Source organism: Leuciscus leuciscus (genome assembly GCF_965113295.1).
Source record: "Leuciscus leuciscus genome assembly, chromosome: 12".
NCBI classification, from domain to species: Eukaryota; Metazoa; Chordata; class Actinopteri; order Cypriniformes; family Leuciscidae; genus Leuciscus; species Leuciscus leuciscus.
In genome coordinates, this window is record NC_138736.1 from 20,890,325 (window position 1) to 20,909,634 (window position 19,310).

At 39.5% G+C, this 19,310-nt stretch overlaps 1 protein-coding gene across 1 annotated transcript in view; it reads left to right on the forward strand.

The window, feature by feature from the left end:
* ube2e1 (ubiquitin-conjugating enzyme E2E 1) overlaps positions 1-19,310 on the forward strand; it is a 52,911-nt gene that overhangs the window by 25,587 nt on the left and 8,014 nt on the right. The window contains 2 exon segments of the mRNA XM_082186839.1: positions 17,696-17,748; positions 17,751-17,821. Of these exon segments, the coding sequence (XP_082042965.1) occupies positions 17,696-17,748; positions 17,751-17,821 (124 nt within the window).

Consider the following 19,310-nt stretch of genomic DNA (forward strand, 5'->3'; position numbering starts at 1 on the left):
GGGACAAAGTGTGTCACACACTCTTATTTAAACCCATTTTGTCCTGGCACTGAGGAAATGCTGCCTAACCTTTAGACTTGGACTGAGTTCAGGCCTGGATTCTGCAAGGTAATGCCTTTAAACAGAACAAGCAAACACTTTAGGAAGTAGATGGATATTCTGACTGATTAGAGAGAGAGAGAGAGAGAGAGAGAGAGAGAGAGAGAGAGAAAGAAAAGAAGTGCCAGATCACTCGGCCCAAGTAGCAGTGCTTCGCCTTCTGAGAATATAGTTCCCAGTATGGATACGGTTAGAAGATGGCTGTGTCTCATGTGACCTTGTTATTTGTACACACTGTGACTATACAAATCACAACATGTAAATAGGAAAATGTTGGCGTTATTTTGTCACTTATTGGGAACAGTATGCTAGCTGGAGCCGTTTACCTCCAGTCTTTGGGCTAAGCCAGGCTAGCGGTGGGTGCGTCAGACAGAGTTACGGCACGCACGGAGATGAGAAGGGTATGTTAACATGCATTTTCACAGACGCTTTTATCCAAATGTATGTATGGATTTATCTAACTCTGGGGGATACGGTGAATAAGCTAAAGTCCCAAAAAGTAGGCATGTTCCTTTAAGGGCCAAATTTACTAAACGGGGCAAATTAGCGTGAGAGCCCTATCCCATAAAAGCACAGATGGGAGTGGAAAGTTCTGCGGGTGATTTACTGACAATGCGCACATTAAAGAACACAGACGCAGCCGGATCATTTCCATAATGACCAACGCAATCTACCAAGAGCAGCGCAAATTAGCATCTGGTTTAAAACATTCCGTTTTGGGGTGTTAAATAATAGCGCATAGGCTATACCAGTAAATTGACTTGCGCAAACCTTAGTAAATCACCTTACATGATTCATTTAAATACTCTCCCCCCATAAATTTTGCATCTGAAAAGGAAACTCCTACAAATGCATATGCAATAAGGTAAGGTACTGGTTATTGGATTACACCTTGGCTCTGAAGTCTGTGCTGGACTGTCTGCCCGTGTGATTTCTACCCACTGCTGACCTTGCTACTGATTTGCACTGTCTATGCCGCTGTTCGTCTGGTTATAACCTTCTGGCCTGTCTGACCCTGCTTCGGATTGCCCCTTCTTAGGTTGGGCCAGTGCCAGATGGCTAACCTCCAGTTTGAGTTGAATTGAGCATTTATCTGCTTTTGTGTCCTTCCTTCCAGTAACCTGACAGCTCAGTGTAGCTGAGCTGCAACTTGTGGACATGGTCAGCTATCACGATGGCCACCTGCAATTTTTTTCCGCTGGGCAAAACATATAGCCTATCACAAACAGCAAAATACATCCAAATTCTCTTGGCAGATAAAGGCCTTAAAAATCATGCCAGAATTTCCACATTGGGATCACAAGATCCTGCATTTTACTGAGTGCACTTGCACCTTTTATTAAACGCAAATCTACCGGCCCCTTACTTTTCCCAGAATCTTTATCCCTGTCTGTTGCTGCTCATACTAAGGTAAATCCAGGGACCTCAAAGAGAGAATTAGGCTTTGTAAATTGTTGCCAGCTTTCCGTAAAGCATAACAAGGATGCTTTGCGGAATTCATTACAGTACCTTGTGTACAATCTTATCGCATCCACTTTGTTATTCAATGAATGGAGGTTACTGAAGACAATGGATGGCAAGTGTGGCCGATTAAATATCCGATGTAGACAGTCCTGAATGCCAGTTATCCTCCTTTATTTCTTTTGTTTTGTTCTAATCAGCTCATCCCACATAGCAAATTATATCTGGCCCAGCTCCGTTCCACAGAACCCCATTTCCCTCGGCTCACATACCGCAAAGAATGAGGGCCCTGTAGTGTCTCAGATCCGGACTGAAGACATGGACCACACATGGGCCAACACTAGTCCAAGTCTCAGCCATTTAATAACCGTAACAGGGCCAGAACTGGTTTTAATAGTGGTGCCAATTCTCAGCCATTGATAAAGCATATCAACACCAGCTTTTAACCAGACCCTCATCCATTTAATAACCCACAACTGGCCCTACACTGAGACAGAATAGTTTTTTTTCTTGGTACCGATTCTCAACCTTAAGTAAACCAAAACAGAGCCACACCCCTGAGCCTTATCTAGCCAAGTCTCAAAACAGAATTGTTATCTTTTATACATTGTACACTTCTTTACATTATTATATATATATATATATATTTTTTTTTTTTACAGTACTTGCCATTATTTGTTTTGTTAAATATTTCGGTAATATTGTATGGAAACACAATCATTTCAATAAACTACATTAAATTGAATAAATAAATAAAAATCACACACAAACTTACAATCTATAAGACAAATGTACCAAACAGACAGGGTAATCACAATAATTATTTTTATTTTTATTTTTTTGCAGAAAATGTCAAAAAGCAGTAGCAAAGTAGTCCAAATAATGATATGTAGCATCTGATTTCCTCTCTGGTGGTATACAGTAGTTTTGTGAGATCCATTCTTTGAAGGCATTTCTCATTCATAAGCAGCTTACCTGAAACACAGCAGCAATGAGCATTTGATATCACTGTCGTAAAACTTGGCATAAAGCTTCTTAAGGTTTTTATTGCTGAAAATTCCTCCCGTCAAAGAAATCAGGACAGAAGTGGTTGAAAGTGAGCAAAAGAGACCAGGTGTAAACGGAAATGCATCTCCTCCATCTACTTGTGATCAGATAAAACGCATCTTAATGTCAGGTGGAAACAGGGCCTGAGAATTAAAGATCGATCGTTTGAGTTCAGCAATAACAAGTACAATCAAATGCTTCACAGGTGGACTACAAATGCACAAACAACAGGTTCTTCTTTGCTGCTTTTTAAACTAACTTGAACTACATTAGACTGCTGCCCCCTACAGGTCTTTAATATTCATATTCAGCAGTTCACTTTTAAATCCCACATAGCTATTTTTTTCTGGCCCAGTTCCGGTCCACACAACACCCAATTTCCCTCGGCCCACATACCACAAAGAGTGACAGGCCTGTAATGGCCCAGATCTGGATTACAGACTAGGACCACAAATGGGGTATAACTGGCCTGAGTACCAGCCAATTAATCACCAGTAACTGGCCCTGCACTGGGCCTGAATAGGTTTTAGTATTGGTACATAATAAAATGATGTAGCCTACTTAATGGTGAACAAAATAAATAAAATAAAATAACTCACAAAATAACTCTCATAATGGAGAAATTATCACAGAGATTATAATCAGTTAAAAATTTTAAAGTGTAGCATTGTTTAAAACTAATCTTTGAATTGACAAGTAATAACAGATTGAAAAGAACTTTCATTTCTGTGATAATTTTACCATTATCATGAGGTGTAAAATACACCACAAACAAAATAAAATGATCATAAAAGTATTAATTCAAATCTTCAGGAGAATCTGTACCAATACTAAATTCAGTGTAGGGCAAGTTATGGGTCATTAAATGGCTGAGAATCGAACCAGTAATAGCCCATTTGTGGTCCTAGTCTTAAATCTAGATCTGGGCCACTACAGGGCTGTCATTCTTTGCGGTATGTGGGCTGAGCGAAAAGGGGTTTTGTGGAACAGAGCTGGGCCAGATCAAATTTCCTATGAGGGAAAGTGCATTTATATGGCCCATGGTCACAAGCCTGATTTGGGCCAGATAATCAATGGACTGATCTGGGCCACACTCCTCCCACCAACATTCGGCCCTCATGTGTTTTGGTGTGATCATGCTGTGCCATCATTGCCACACATGGCCCAGCTCTGGCTGACAGGAGACATGTCATTGCCAACAGGAGGCCAGCAGTGCCAGGCTGAGGACACATTCGGGCCGACTACTTGCTATGTGGGATGCTCTCCAACAAGAAGTTTTTGACGTGGCTTGTTATCCTCTCTTGAGACATCTTGGAATTTGGCTCATGCAGAGTCTTTTCACTGTATTAACAGTGATTTTAGCCATACTCAAACTTCCACTTGCAGTGGGAGATTGCATCGCCAAACATGATCCATACTGGCCAATAGTCCACAGAATCAGATTAATTAATAATTAATAAACCAAACAATTAACATAGCATACTAAGACGTAGTGTGCAGCTGTACATTCTCAAAACATAATTACTTCCTTGTCTGTTGACCCAAATGTCTTGTACTGCTTCTTATCCCAGAGCCTATCCTCAAATCCATTCAGATTATACATGAGGAATATCTGCAAGCATTCATTACATTTATTCATGAGTTTAAATGGATTACTTAAAAATAGACACCAATCCATCTACGTGTTTCGTGATCTGAACCCAGCCATTGCGTTTTGCCCAAAAAAGACAGTTCTGTCATTTATTCAGTCTGACATTGTTCCAGACCTGTATGACTTTCTTTTTTTTCCATGGAACACAAAAAGAGAGGATTTTAAAGTATGTCCTGCAGTAAATGTGGGCTGCCCTTACGAAAAATAAGTATACTTTAAGTTAATTTTATGAAGTATACTTAAGTAAAGCTCAAGTGTATGTTTAAGTATACTTTATGTAGTAAGTAAACTAATATCAATGTACTAGCAGTAAACTTGTAAGTGTACTATTTCAATACTGCTTGGGACTAAACTGGCCCACTTTTTAGTATATAAAGTACTCTTTTAAGTGTAGTGCACAACTACATTTCTCATTTGTACTGCATCTGTACTACAAATGAACTTAAGTATACTAGTAGTTTACTATTTTAATACACTTTGAAGTTTACTCTCAGTAAACTACTAGTTTAGTATTTTTAAACTGCATAGTTTTATAAATATACTTAAAAGTTTTCTTTAAGTGAACATAACATTATACTTATAGTTTACTATTTATGTATTATTTTTGCACTTTAATTATACTACTATGTTCCTATTTAGGTATTCATTTTTTATACTTGAAATAACTGCACTTTAACTCTTTCCATTTTTAAAAACACTTTATTCTTTACATGCACTTTACATGCATCCTTTTTATTCAACACTTGAATGTGGGTAAGTTTAATTTAAAAAGCAACAACATTTTAAACAAAAAGCTGAGGAAATCGCGTCCAGATCTGATTCAGAATGATCAAAACACAGATCGGGAGTAGCTAGATTGCCTCCATCAACAGCCAGAGCTTCACAGTTGTTTCCTCTCATGGGTTCGACATTTCAACCGGTAACATTACACAGTTATTATTTATACGCTGTTTGATGTTTGATGATCGCGTTGTTTTACATTTGCATTAGCAATCTTCTATGGCCCTGTCCAAAATAGCACCCTAAGCACTCACAAGCTGTGTCCCAATGTGAAGGCTGCATCCTTCCAAGGCCGCAGATCTCGAAGGATGCAGCCTTTGCGTCCTTAGAAGGACACACCATGTAGCCTTCGTAGGAATTCCTTATTGCGCAACCAGGTGTTCCCGATTACCGCTCCTGGCGCCAAGCAACGGTGCGAGAGGACAGCTGCCATCCTGATAATTAATTTGATATAATTGAGTAAACAGCTATGGAGCCAGAATTGGATATTGTCATATTTATGTGTTACATTTTACTGGAGGACATGGTGAGGATGTTTCAGCCCTGGCGCTACCGGGTCATGTATTTTCGGCTTAGCCAAGACCATGGCCAGCTAAATTAAGAGGCTGCGTCCTGAATTGCCGGATTACATTTTAAATTGTTCAAGTATTGGGTCTTAACTTACGTAAATAATGTAATGATATATGAAAAGAAAACTTAAATAGGCCTCTATATATTCAAAGGTTCCAATGTTCAGTTATATCTTACCGTGATGCGATTTTGTAGGCTGGTGTATTCTTTTTATTATGTACACAAATGGACCATGGTGAACATATTTACACAGGTTTTCAACCCTGTTTCAATATAAAAGCCAGTTGAATATAAAAAAGTCCAGTGCAAACGTTACTCCCGCTCGTCATCGCAGCTGTCACAGTTGCCAGGCGACAAGAACAATCCTCGTAGGCTATCCGAGCGCTTCAGATGCGCCCTTTGATATGGGACGCAGCTGTAGTTAGCAACAATTTGTTAAAGCTGCCGTCGGCAACATTTTTTTGATCATATTCAGTGTAATCGACACTATAATCCGACAGAACAACATAAATAAGGTGGTTTTAGAAAAAAACCCGAGCTTCTAACTCCACCTGGAGCGTGTTATTTGTTTTGCAAAAATCCAGCGCTCCCGCTTCATCAGGTCCAATCAGCGCAGGGGGGGGTGAGATCTGACTGTCAATCACAGGTCGTGCACACGCCACAGATCCCCCCTCACTCGCGCACGTTAATATCACATGCACACGCCACGCCTGAAGTTCGCCTGGAGATTGCATGAAGCGTGATGGCGGAGAGAAAATCTACTAACAAGCTTCCAATTCCTCGGTTATTGCTATCTATGGATAGATTAGCCAGGGCAGCCTACCTCCGAGTCCATGGTGTTGATAGATGCTGAAGAGACGGACGCGTTCACAGAAAATCAGGTACACACACGCACAGTGACGCACTGACGAGCACGACCTCGATGGGAGGGTGCTCGCTGGTAGTGGGGAGGGGCATGAGAGTTGTAAACATTCAAAATTTTGGCTAATCGACCCAATCTGCCAGACTTGCCGACGGCAGCTTTAATATTGTGACAATAGGCCTACATTTTGTTACTTTAATTTTCGGAACTACATACTTCGTTAAGTATTCATGTACAAATGTGAAGTAACCTACTGAAGTACTTTTTTTCCCTCACAGGACAGCAACAATCAAATTGCATACAATATGATGCATTGTTTTACATTACACTACACAAAAAGTATATAGTTTAAATGTAACAACCTTGAAAATATTCAGAAGTAAAATGCCACATACACAGTAATGCAGTAGTAGCCATGAAAAAGTCATTATGAAAAGTACTTTTTTCAGAAATATAGGCCTACTCTTTCTGAAAAAAATCTCAGTGACATGGCAGCCGTCAATTGAGTCAGCCTTGCAAACCTGTTGGTAGACAACTTAGTGGATAGTGTAAAAATGCACTCAAACACTCTGGAGACCATCCCAGATGATGTCCCGCCAGCAGAGAGGCTTTACCAGGGTCCTCATTGTGGCACCCCATCCCGGTCCAGCGGCACCACCAGGGTCTCCCTGCTCAGCTCAATAAAAGTCTACATCATTTTTTCTTATTTTATGTACTGTAAATTTAAATGTTTATGTTGATTTTGATCAAAAGTACTTTTATGTAGCTTATAAAACAAATGATTTTCATTTACCAATTACATTTTTTTTTTAAGAATTTGAACAAATTAAAGACAAATATTAGCACAAGTTTTGCCTCAAACCACCTGACAAATGAAACCATGCAATGGTGATGAAGGAGTTCAGATGAAGTTTATAAGAAAGAAAAACTTGTGGTTTTTAACTCTGGTTTCGCTAGCTATTTGAGTAAATGAAAACATAATACTTACATTTAAATGTGAATTTGCCATCCACCACCGAACTCTCGGCCGCCTTGTTTTTTTTCAAAATAAAAATGCTGTCATCGGCGCGCAATGACTTATGGGGTAGGATAGGCCGCTAAGGATCCTTTTATGTATCCATAGACAGTAAAAGAAATGGACACAGCGACCCCATTGGATTCAACGGAGAAAAGTGAAGTCAATTAGAAGCACTCACTTCCTGATGGCTGAGCAGACTCAAACTGAGCTTGACGACGTAGATGTGACGTGAGCAACCTGTCTGTCTTCTAGTAGCTGTGCCAAGATAAATATGAATCATTCCTTTCCGAAACTTGCAGAGATGGAGAGTATGAGTAGGAGGTGTCCATGAGCTAGGAGCAGGAGAAACTTTTGCTAAGTATTCTGATGAATTATTTTGTCATTTTGCCTCCACGTCCCCCCGATTACGGTAATTTCTCTACTGTGCGACAGAGAGTTATGACTATAGAGTTATGGTTATGACGCAATCGTTAGCCTATTTTTACAAAAACTTCTTCTACGGGGCCATAACGTAAGATACAAGGTAATGGAGCCTTTTATACATTTTCGTGTGTCTTTAGAAATAAATAATGGACTAATGGAGTCTTTAAACGCCTCAGATGTAAAGTTATACGCTGTCAAAGTGACGCCAAAATGAATGGGAGTCAATGGAATGCTTACAGCAGGTGATGGTCTGCTAATCAATGGCGGCCCCCGGGGAAGCTTCAGTTTTTTCTGAAAGATTACCCCCTTGTATGTATCCTCCCTTTCACGAGGAAAAGAAGGGTGTATTTGGCATCGCTTTTGAATCAGGGTAGCCTTCGTCGCGGCGCGATGACGCAACCAGCCTTCGAAGGATGCAGAATTGAATTGGGACAGCCTTCATCGCGCCGCGGTGATGCAATCGGCCTTCAAATGCGACCTTCGAAGGATGCAGTCTTTGAATTGGGACATCCTTCGACGCGCCGCTGTGACGTTTCGTCGCGCCACTGTGACGCAATCAGCCTTCAAATGCAGCCAACCGGCCTTCAAATAAATAATAATAAAGCAAGATACCCTGTTGAAATATGTGAGATGTGTGGTTTATATAAACTGCAAAGGTAATGTATAAATTTAAATTATTTTGACCAATGAGAAGGAGATTGATACGTGTGTCAAGAATTCGTTTTTTATTCACATTTAGTCAAAAAAACTCTTCCGCAAAGGATACACCAGTGTATCCTCGCTCATAACTCCTCATGAAGCCTCCTCACTCCTCGATCCTCACCTCCTCGCGGTGCAATTAGAGAATTGAGATGTCCTACAAGATGGCTGAGCTCGATCGGTTTCATAGGTTGTAGGTTTCATAGGTCATAGGATGGAGGACGGAGGAGCGAGGAAACGAGGAGGGATATTGAGAAGCACCCATGGACTTAACGAACACGCACACGGCAGCCATTGTAATTCACAAGACCGAAAGTGCATATGAAGTGTGCCATTTGGGACAGGGTCTATCACTTGTTTTAACTTTTATCTTCAGCTGTGTTTTGATCCGCAGAATCTGTTCTATTTCAGAAGATGTGTAATAGCGCCCCCTACTGTATAACAGTAAAAACGTGGCTAGCCGGAAAATTCAGTCAATGGAGGGGAAAGAGTAGTAAATTTAAGTAAATTACACTACCAGCAGACTAGCCTACACAAACATTAATATACTCAGAATTAGGAACATTGTGATTTATAAAGTAAAACAGATTATTTACAAATAAAGCAGATGTTCTCTTTATAAATCAAACAATGTACGTTTATAAGACAGTAGCTATGTGAAAATGTGCGGAAAAAATATGTGAAAAAAGTATTTAATAGGCTACTCAATCAAAAGAGTAAACACAACAACAAGCCAAGTATACTTAAAATACTGTATACTTTTAAGTATATCTTGGTCAAAAGATTTAGTACATGTATAGTCCAAATGTACTTACTTTTCTGTCAGTCAGTATAAGTCAAGTATACTTAAGTGCAAGTTTAAGTATATTTCTGAGAAGTATATTTTCATATATATATATTTTTTTGTTTAAAAGAAGTATAGAACCCTTGAATAAACTTCTTTTTCGTTAGGGTGGGTCTGTCATGCTTTTAATTGAAAGAAAAAAAAGACTATATTATGCAGTGCACTACATTATGACAACAGACGAAATTTAAGTCATTATTCTTTGAAAATCATTTTGTCTGCTAAAGCTCTCTAATCTCATTCGTGCCCACTGCCCATGTACATTCAAATATGGCATGCAAGTCATGCTTTGAAGTCAATGTTCCCTTATGCCTTTGTTTATCATAAACAATTTCACAGTGCTATGTTCGATTATAATTATACATTTTTGGATGAGTTAACCATTTAAAAGCAGCACAAATACTGTGAGCAAAGACCTGGTGCCTGTGTGTCTGGAGGTGTTGTAGATGACATACGTGGAATAAATGGGGCTTCTGTTGAATTTATACAGAAAGAGGGCATGAAGTCAAGGCTCAGAGCTGTGGCTACATCATGGTTTTTCTGTCTCTCTTACTTTCCCTGTGTTATAAATCTGCACATAAACACACACACATTTATTTTCAGTGGCGCCTTTTCTATGATAGTGGGTCATGAAAGTGTGTTTCAGTTTAACCACAACTTTCTATTTATGCCTCTCACTCTCATACACACACACAGCTCTATTTTTCAGCCAAGCCGTGGTATGCACTTTTTCACAGCAGCTCAAAAATCAAAGCCGACACATAAACACACACATGACCAATGGCAGGTATATACAAGCATATTTAATTAATAAAAAATAGCTTTATTTATTTACAGATTTTTCCAATTAAATGTTTTTGTCAGAATAGACAGTGGGTAGAGTAGCATATTTATTTGACAGGAATGAAAACGAGGCTGTGGGGGGTAGTACAGTGTGTTTGGTGGATTGTACTGTTGTTTAACAACATGCCAATTGTTCATTTGATGAAATATTTTTTCAAAAGACATTTTTTAATAGATAAAAACTCCATAAAACAGTTGACATGAAAATTACATGTGATTATACAGTGCATGCCATCATAGCGTTATCTACGTAATTCAGTATTGCATCTGTCCTGAATAAGGTCTATTATTTGACTTTTAGGGCAGTTGTTCTCAACCAGGGGGTCGGGGCCCACTATGGGGACTCCACACACTTCCAGAGGGGCCTTAAGATTACTTAAAATGGTTTAAAAATAAGATAAAACTACATTTGAAATAAGTAAAAACAACTTAAGATTAAGAAATTGTTAACTGTAACTCACCCCCTGTCACGATTCACCTGTCATCTCTGCACTACAGTTCCCATCATCCTCCTTGGCTCCCACCTGCATACACTCCATCACCAATCACCAGCACCTGCTAGCAATCACCCTCATCTGCTTCACACTGCAAAAGCCTTCACCACACACCCATTGTTGTCTGGTGTTTTTTTTTTTATGCCCTTCCCTCGCTTACTTCCCTCGCTTACTTCCCTCAGTCTCTTTCACTCGGATGTACGTCATTGCTTATGTTGCACAAGTGCCCACTACTGGTGGAACCCTTGCAATGGGCTGAATTGGAACATCCTAAGCCCTTGATCACTTGGAATCTGCTATGGAGTTGATTTATTATTTTTCCCTTAAGAATTTGTTTAATGCAGCATTCTATATGTATATAGGTGTGTTTAGGTTGTTATATATATAAATATAAATATATATATATATATATATATATATATATATATATATATATATATATATATATATATATATATATTTAAATATATATATATATATATATATTATAGAGTTGGTGGTGGTGGTGGTAAATTAACCATGATATGAGGTGAGGTGACGTCATAATCGTGTTGCATTGTGGTATATGGAGCTGCCTGAAGTGTACATATGAAGTAGACTCGCTCCCTCTGTCAAACTTCACTCATCCACACTTCACAAAGTGGAGCGCACTTCAAAATGGCGGTGGGGATTCCCCCAAGGGGAAGTGCTTAGGGAAGTTTGTGAGTGCGTGTCTAAAAGCGGAGTGGAACGCAGCCTAGGACTCACCCAAGTTGTGGATATTCCTTACCAGAGATACCTACTTTAATGTTAATTTCCTTGCCTCCAATGCTTCCAGTCTCCAGTTCTCCAACTCCCTGTAAATGCAGGCACATACGACAGTACATGACTTTTGGCTGGATTTTGCTGTTGCAGACAGATTTCCAAGGTCTGCGACAAAACCCTCGGATCATGGCCAAATCGGTGCTCATTGCGGTCACTGATGCAGCGATATTTTCAAACCTTTTTGATATAATCGCCACGTGATAGTGTGAGCAATGAAACAACATGGTGAACTGCTCATGTACCTTAATGTATATGAATGCAAGGTGAAAATGTAATCATAATTGTTTTATACTAATAAACTAACAAGAAATATACTTTTTAAATGTAAATAAGTGGTCTTTGCTCTATACTTAACATTATGATATTTTATTTGCCATACATTTTTGCTGAACAGACATGGACTGCCAGCCCACGTGTATTTCTGCCCAATTTTCTTTGTTTTGTCTCATCTTTTTATGTGCATATGACTTGGGCAGCGAGCATGAGCCAGCGACTCTCTAAAGTCTTGCGTGAATTCATGTGAGATGTTTTTTTCCTAAACCTGGAATTCTAAAATGTAACTGTTTTCATGTTATAGGCCTATTTTGGGGATATTTTGGGGATATTTAATTTAATTTTATCAATCAATAAATTCCTCTTGAAACAAACTTTGTTGTATTATTTTAATTTAATACTGTGAAGCTGCTTTGATGCAATCTGTATTGTGAAAAGCGCTATACAAATAAACTTGACTTGACTTGACTATTTATTTTAGTTACTTATTTTAATGTGGACAAAAAAAGGTGGGAGGAGAGTATGTATTCACACACACGCACATTTACAATGAGTACATATAATGAGCAGCCTAATAAACTACCTGTAGTGTCCACACACACACACTTTATCTGACTCACTAGGTCAACCTGTTTTGTGTGCGTGTGTGTAGATAAGCAGAGGTGTCACTAAGCTAGTAAATAACAGGTGCATCAGCACTAACGTGCTTCACAGATTGCTGTGGGTGGCTGAGAAGAAACTCTGGGTAAGTGTGTGTGTGTTTTCCGTTGATGACATTGCAGGGCTTTTGAATGGACAAATTTTGTCAAGTGAAGTGAACCTGGCACAAATATTCCTTCCTTAGTGTGTAGATAGCAGACAGTGAACACTGCATAAGGACCCTGCAAATTGGAAGCTGAGTCTTGTGTCTCCTGCAGCATGTGTCTCCATGGCGTATAATACAATCAGAAAATTCAGGTGTTTCAAAACAGCAATAGAGAACAACGCCACTTCTCTATAACAGACTGAAAATCTCTCTGTAATTGTCTCAGTGGACATCCAGGTTTCCCAGGCCTCTCATGTGAGATGTGCTTCCAGTGCTCTTGAATTGTTAATGTGCCCTTTTGTGTATATCTAAATCATTGCCTTTAAACCTGGTTGTTAATGGCATATTCTCTCCTTTCATCTCTCACTCGCTTTATGAACGGCAAAATATGAATGTGGTTTTAAAAGAAGTTAATGACTGTGTGTAAATGAGCATGAGGGCGGCTGTTGTTGGATTCCCATGAGGCATTTTGGAGGGCATCTGGTTGAAGGTCTGCATGTGTCAGGACACAAAGCGAGAACTGGCTATTCAGGGATTCCATTGCTGATCTGGCATGGGTTGAGCTGAACCAAACTGACTCTGGCCATTTTCCCAACAAAGAATGGATATCAGCCTCTGAATTGGTGACTGTCAAATCACACTTAGATTTCTAGATCAAAGTCATGCTAGTGATCATGCTAGTGAATAAGACATATAATGACAGAACTGTACACAGTATCTGAATCAAAGAAGTCTAAATCACACTGATTTGCTCTGATTACAGCAGTTGACAATCTCTATAAAATCTATATTTTTAAATCATTATCAAGTAATCCCAATTGAAACAACTGGAAAGCTAAATGAAATTCATTGGTTAAAAAAAAAAAAAAAACGTGTGGGAACCCTGGCCAAATTACTTTCAGACAGTTATTAAAAAGGCATATTAGTGTTTCCTGACATGTTACAAACACTCTTGACCTTTATTTTAAAGCTAATCTGTGTGTGATGGCCATCAGATATGTGAACACACAGTGTGTTTGAATATGTTTAGCTTCACTCTTAAGGACAGGTTTTTTTTTTGTTTTTTTTTTGTTTTTTTTACCGGTTATTTGTTTGAGCTAGAACTAATTCAATCAGTTAATCACCAGAGGCAGTACAATATTAGACATTCATTGCAATGGCATGCATGAGAGGGGGTTTGCGGGGTGCCTTGAGCACCTCCCCCTTTAATCGCTAATAGTAAAGTGCCCTTTCGGTCGCATTGTGGTGCCCCCCGGAACCAAGGAGTATTACAAAGTGAAAGTGAGTTCTGATATTAAAAAAACTGTCTTAAATGTTGAGCTGGTAGCCTTATATGGGAAATGAGCATCGGTGTTGACCCTCTCCTGACTCATAGCCCCATCAAGCCCCAGTTGGCCCACTTTGGACCAAGCTATTGGCAGACCAAAAACCCTGACTGAAGACTGATAGGGAGATAAAAGGGGGAGGAAAGGAGGGCCTGGATGGAAGAGTCCATGGGAGACCAATGGAGGCAGAGACCATGGGGGAGCTGGCAGAGGAGGCTACGGCGCAATCAGCAGACTATCACTTCCTGACAAGCTGTTGGTCCACATTTTGGAGGGCTACGCCGTGGACCTTCACGGTGGGTGGAAGTGAAGACTGAGGTGGAGTCAGGTAGATACTTCAGTAGTCCCCCCTCCCAGAAGGTGCAACCTTGCGCCGTAACTAATAATCCAGCTGTGAAGGGAGGGAGGGGGCTTTGGTGGTGGCAGTGGAGCTGTGGACCTTTGGCTGAAGGGCCGGGCAGAATCAGGGGGCTGACTAACAGAGGCGGAACCAGGGTGCATGGAGTATCCAGCGAAGCAGAGAGGCTGACAGACCAGGGTGACATCCATATGGCCCAGAAGCCCAGGGTGGAGCTGCTGGCTCCCAGGACTGAGGCGAAGACAGGGGCTCGGTAGACTGGGGCGACGTCGGAGGGAGTGAGGACGACAGGGAAGCCGTAAGGAAGGATAAGCCCGGTGGAGCCCGGTGACTAAGGCTGATCTGGAGGGACGAGGAAGCCTGAAGGAGGGCTAACGGACTAGGGCAGACGGACCACAGTGGAGATGAGGGAACGCAGAGCCGGGGCAGAGCCGACAAGCTGACAGGCCAAGGTGGAGACATGGTCATGGAGGCCCGAGTTGCAGCCAGGGACACAGTGTCACACCGAGCTGGTGGAGGGAGAGTCCGAGGCGGAGCTGACGAGACGCATGGAGCTAACGTGGGGGCAGAGCCGAGGAGTTGGACAACACCAGCGGTGCCGACGGGTCCAGGGGACTGGACATAACCAGAAGAGGGGATGAGACCAGGCAGCTGGGCGGGAACATTGAAGGAGGAAGATTTCTAGATGGGACCGGAGCATCCAGATCGCCGGGCGGGACGAAAAAGTTCAAAACTTGAAGTTCAACTTCAAAAAAGTTGTCATTTACATCAACCCGCATAAATACGCCATCAAGCACCATCATAACTATGCCAAACCTATGGGCGGCAGTGTAGGGAGAAGGATAAAGCCATGCAAGCCAATCAGAATCCTCAGAATCAACAACAACGAATAACACAAGCGACTTCCTAGGGCGCTCACATGACGTTAAGCATTTTTGGCACATAATGTGACGTTTGAGAACCTAAAACCTGTTTCTCCCAGTTGACACGGCAACACATAACCGGAGTTATCAGAAATCTCCACTTTGGCCGGAGTTTTTATAAATAATCGTTTTCTGTGATAAAAACTGGGTTTTCGTGTAAATGAGAGGCCAAACCGCAGGGAAATATCTGCGTCTTCCCTTCGTGTAAACGGGGCCTCGGTGTCCTTGAAAACCAAAACAAAATACAATGAAAATACATTTTAAAACAGCTTATAAATCATCAAATCAAGTGATATTTTTTTGAAAATCTAAAAATGCAGAAAGTTTTCAATTAAATTAATTAAATTATTGATTTAAATCGTTTTTTTCTGGGGCTTATACCATGAAGACAGTTTAGGTGGATAGCCAGGTATGTTTCAATTTAATTTGTGCCAACCCTGGTTTTTAGGGACCATGAAAGTGGCTCAGCTTTTAGCGGTGTTCATCACCATAGTAACTTATACTCCATGGCTAACCTTTTCCAGGGCAGGTTATGTTCTAGGTAAGAGATCTCAAACCGAAATTGGACCAATCAGTTGTGAGCAAAGTGACACATCTCGGATGCAATAACACAGCTCTCCCCTGCAGTTTTGCAAAATGCAAAATTGATCAGTTTTTAGCTATTATTTATTATAAACATTTTATATGATTTATATATTATTTATATAATTATTATACCCCTAATCCATTACACATGAGCAATTTTAGTTAAAACATTATTAAACATTTAGTTTATTATTATTATTATTATTATTATTAAATAAAAAAACTGTAAAATTACAATAATTAATTTTAATTTTAATAATTTTGTTGCTTTCACACAGCACTTGCAGAGATTGCATAGCTCCTTAAATAAGTTAATTAAATAAATATATGAAACATTAATTTGAGTTTAATTAATTTTAATATGTGCAAAGAAGAGTTGTGCCGAGTACTGCTGGTCCATTCACCCTCTGTCATTCCAAACAGCACCAGAATTCCCATCCTGTCATGACGGGATTGGTGTTGTTACCATGGAAATCCTCCCCTGCAGTAAAACAGATATTTTTCATCCCCTTGGGAGAGGTTGCTAGGCAACATTGCCTGAACCAATGGGGACTTGTTACAATTAGTTTGAGCTTATGGAAAGGTCAGAGGACGTGTGATGTACACCAGGGTCATGGAGCTCCTAGCCTCATTTCTGCTCACTGGTAAAACTTTTGCTCATAGAAGAGAAAGAACAAAAGAGTCTTTTGGCAAAGCCCCAAAAAATTGAAAAGATAATTTTGTTCTGCCAGGGGTTGTGGGTAATTTCCAGACTTATGCTGCCTTGTTGTACAAATCTGGTAATTTCTTTGAAGTGTATCTTGAGCTGCAAAGTCAAATACTGTGAGAATTTCATAGCAGGGTTGTCAGTGAGTCTGTTTTTATTTATTTATTTTCTTCAATAAAAATTGTGAAAATGATGCAAATGTAAAACAAAAACTAACATTTGGAGGAGGAAAAAACATCAAAAAAATTTTTGGGAGAAAAAGTATTTAAGCACTGAAATAGGGCAACTCATGATGACAAGGAAATCCTCTCTCACACTTCCTGTCTGCACACTGAAGCAGAGGAAGCCAAAGACAGCCTCTGAACACAGTGGCTGCTGCTAATGGTTCCTGTTTTTTTCTCTCTATTTTTATTCTTTTTTCTCTCCATCTGTGTCTGTGGAGAGAAATATCTCTGGAGACGAGATTTCTTGTGAACAGACTCCCAGTCGATCTCTTGTTTGTTGCGTGTTGTGTTATTGGCATTTATACAGATCTAGGAAATACCTTGTTTTGTGAGCATGGTGGTTGCTGAGGCACACGCTAGCATTAAATAAATCTGTTCGTAAATGCATTTACACTTTGAGTTTTATGTGTACATTTTTGCTTTAATGAGACCTCAAAGTTGTTCCACCTTGTATCTTCATATCAGCTACATTAACAAGAAACAATGTGTAAACCCAGATTGTCTTGCTCACATATGCACAGACTCGTATACATGCACTGCAGTTAAAAATCCTGAAAAGTCCCATTGGGATTGATTCCAATTATCAAATTATGATAGAAATTCTATTAGCTTTCCTTCAGGCTTTTTGACAAGAACCAAATTCAGATATGAGCCTAAATAGCTGTCCCTTAGTTCCAGCAATCACTTGGTAGCCAAATATTCTGGCACAGTAATGCTATCACATAATTGCTCATTACCACACAGTGCCTGGCAGTTTGCACCACAAACACACATTTTTAGTTCATATTCAAAGACTATGTCACACTAAAGAGGATTGCATAATCTGCATATTTTTGAATCAGTCTAATGTTTAAGTGCAGCTCCACTTTTCTGCATTGAACTGGTTGTGCTTTATTTTCAGTGCCGGCCCAAAAGGAGACAACATTTATGAGTGGAGGTCCACTATCCTGGGTCCTCAGTGTATGAGGGAGGAGTGTTCTTCCTGGACATCATTTTCACACCAGACTACCCCTTCAAACCACCCAAGGTCAGAGCCTTCTCCCAGACAGTAAATTCTGTCATCGTTCACTCGTTCATGTCAGTTTGAGTCCATTTAATTTGTATTTTTCTTTGAATTTTAAATCTCTTTCAAACGAAAGCATACAGAGATCACAAGAAAAGGACTAAAGATGCCATGTATCATATAATATGATGCAGTATAAAAGCTATACTATATTTTTTTTTTTTTTTTTTTTTGTGAGGAACAGACCAACATTTATTTTGAGGAAATTCACACAAACTCTTCCCTTCCCTAAAGTGTAGTGCATGAGTCACTAAAGAAAGTCATGTTTAGATGTTTAAAATGACCTGAGAGTGAGTAAATGATTACAGTTCTTTTCATGTAATCAATATATCTTAATTTTTTGGGATGTTGCATATTATTTCTATCAATCGATTAAAAAACAAACAATTAATCACACATTTTCTGTGATCTATCATGATCATTAAAATTCGTAATATATTTTTATAATTGTAATACATATTTTTATATGTATAATATTTTAATTTGAAATATTTGAAATATTTGTTTAATGGCTTATACCAATACTACTGATGTCTTTTTCTCAATTTCTAGAATGAAACGAGTATTAAAGCTATAATTTTAACCATCTAATAGTCTTAAAATATTTTAACAACATTTAATGCAAGTGAATTTAAAACAAACTTCACATAGACACATAATAAACTTCACATTTAGCTGTGCTTTTAATATAGTGTGTCGTATATAGTGTATATAGTAATATAGTGATGATTTTGTCTCAGCTCTCTCTGTTTGAATGTGAGCTGTGAGTTCATTTTTCCCCCCACTAAGATTATTTTGTGCATTCATTTCTCTCAATAGGTTGGAGTGGATTCATATGAAAAGATTGTTAATTGCCCTTTAACTGTCCGTTGACACTCCAACTCTTCAAGGACCATTTTGTGCTGATATTACGTGTTTGAGAGTCTCTCTCTCTCTCTCTCTCTCTCTCTCTCTCTCTCTCTCTCTCTCTCTCTCTCTCTCTCTCTCTCTCTCTCTCTCTCTCTCTCTCTCTCTCTCTCTCTCTCTCTCTCTCTGTGTCCCTTGTCTTTGGATGATGAGAAGGAATCTCTGGTGTCCTGAGGTTTCACCTGCTCTCACTGCTGTATTTCATACTGATGTGATAGCAGTCCTGCTGAACGATTTCTGAAATCTCTAACTGAAGACAGAAATATATATTTATTTTTTTACATAAAAGACAGTTAAACTACTCAAGAAACCAGGGTTTAGTGTCTGTCACTTCAGAAAAAAAGTTCATTTGTTCATTAAAACCTTGTCGAGACTGATTATAGTCCATAAGAGAGCTTGATCTTAGATCAATAAACTTCCCAGACTTAATTTTCCCCGTCAGCCTTCTGTAGAAAGATGGGCCGTCACCCACATCAGCACAGCTTTCACTTTCACTCTACTCACTGCTAGTTAGCTGTTAACATCTTGTGTGGCCGTATAGAACACA